This window comes from Sceloporus undulatus, unplaced genomic scaffold (genome assembly GCF_019175285.1).
Source record: "Sceloporus undulatus isolate JIND9_A2432 ecotype Alabama unplaced genomic scaffold, SceUnd_v1.1 scaffold_11172, whole genome shotgun sequence".
In the NCBI taxonomy this organism is placed as follows: Eukaryota; Metazoa; Chordata; class Lepidosauria; order Squamata; family Phrynosomatidae; genus Sceloporus; species Sceloporus undulatus.
This window is the reverse complement of record NW_024814089.1, coordinates 1-1,786: the sequence shown is the minus strand read 5'-3', so window position 1 is coordinate 1,786 and position 1,786 is coordinate 1. Positions and strand designations below refer to the sequence as shown.

The following is a 1,786-nucleotide window of genomic DNA, read 5'->3' as shown; positions in this document are numbered from 1 at the left end:
ACATTTAGAAATGCTCTTTAGACAGAGTTACTAAGTTACTAAGAGTATTTGATTACTCAGAAAGTAAGAGATCTAGGAGTGAATGATTTTCGATGTCTCTCTGCGATGATAAATATTTGGAGGCTAAAGGAAACTTTAATCGGGGGACATGTTCCTATTTTGGGGGCAATGCCCTCCTTTTGAGGCCTTATAACTATACCCCTGTCCTACGTCTGTCTAAGAAACTATATACGCAGAAAGCCTTCATCTCAGCTGAACATTGAAAAGTGCTTTGTAACTTTTGGTTCATGAAACGCTTTGACTAACAACAAATGTTCTTTCTCTTTTGTAGAAGTGAAGCTGAAAGATTATGGATCAGATCTCATTGAGGTTTCTGATAACAGATGTGGCATAGAAGAAGAAAACTTTGCCGGCTTAAGTAAGCTCCGTTTAAGGATTTCAATCTGCAAATCAGATCATTTTAGCAGAATTAATGGGAGAGCTACTAGACACAGCAGGAATATATCAGCCAATTTTGGAATAAGTAACGCATGATGCTTTGAATGATCCAAAACCATTGACTCTAAGGCCAAAAATAGGAGCGAGGAATGAGGGATCGACCAGATATTGCTAGTATGCAACTCCTATCAGTTCAATGCAGCAAAGCCAATAGTATAGATTGATGGCAGCTGTAGTCTAACAACAGTCTGAAAAGACACTCTTCTATTCCTTGTTTAACATTATATAATGCAGTACCTTTGAGATGCTGATTGTTTGCTAATGATTAGTTCCTTCTGTGTAATATCATAAAGAATATATATGTTTGTACCTTTTTAATTTGCCCATTTGAACCCCCTCCAGCTCTTAAACATCATACATCCAAGATACAGGATTTCTCTGATCTTACGCATGTTGAAAGATATGGCTTTCGAGGGGAAGCTCTGAGTTCCTTGTGTGCTTTAAGGTAAGATGCTTCTTCTCCATGAAGGCAAAGCAATAGCTAAAGCGGTTTTAGCCTCATGTAGAGAGATCTTGAAGCACCTTTGAGACTAATGGAAAGAAAGAAGTTGGCAGCATGAGCTTCCATAGACTTCAGTCTATTTCCTCAGACGATTTTGGATCTTCCTCAGATGCTTTATAACTATGAGATTTATTAAAACTTGTGGAGCAGAATGAGAAGCCAAGTTAAAAAGATGAGAAAAGCAGATATCACTGTTTTAAAACAGATACAGCTGTTTTATATATCTATATATTTCTTTTCTTAGCCTGTTAATCTATATTTAGTAAGAACAAAAGTGCCTGTTCTTCTTGCAGCGACGTTTCCATTTTCACCTGTCACAAGGCAGCAAAGGTTGGGAGGCGGCTGGTGTTTGATCACAAAGGGACAATTGCCCTGAGAGTCCCTTATCCCCGGCAACAAGGGACAACAGTCATTGTGCAGCAGTTGTTCCATGCGTTGCCAGTGCGGCACAAAGAATTTCAGCGCATCATTAAAAAGGTAAGAGTAGTTGAATGACGGATCTTGGATTTCAAGAGTGCCAAGACTACTGTTTTTAAAACTGCAAAGGAAGCCTTCTGAAGGCCTTTGTTGAGACAAGAGGAAGCTCTCTTTAGATCGAAGGACAACTGAAACAAACTTTTAATCAGGTTTAAGAAATCCTGAGGTAAAAGAGTCCATGTATCTGGTGTTAAATTGCGACCGATTCTGCCTCAGTGCTGCGTTCTCTTGCTATCAATATATTGGTAGCCATTAATTGTGCATCTGCTGTGATAAGATAGATAGATAGATAGATAGATAGATAGATAG

The 1,786-nt window shown here is 38.7% G+C and overlaps 1 protein-coding gene across 1 annotated transcript; it reads left to right on the top strand.

The window, feature by feature from the left end:
* Positions 1 to 294: 294 nt before the first annotated feature.
* LOC121918431 (putative postmeiotic segregation increased 2-like protein 1) lies at positions 295 to 1,525 on the top strand (the record flags this gene model as incomplete). Its single annotated transcript, XM_042444486.1, has 3 exons — positions 295 to 418; positions 841 to 943; positions 1,294 to 1,525. Coding segments are annotated over 3 exons (429 nt in total), but the record flags the coding sequence as incomplete, so codon positions are not given.
* Positions 1,526 to 1,786: the final 261 nt, after the last annotated feature.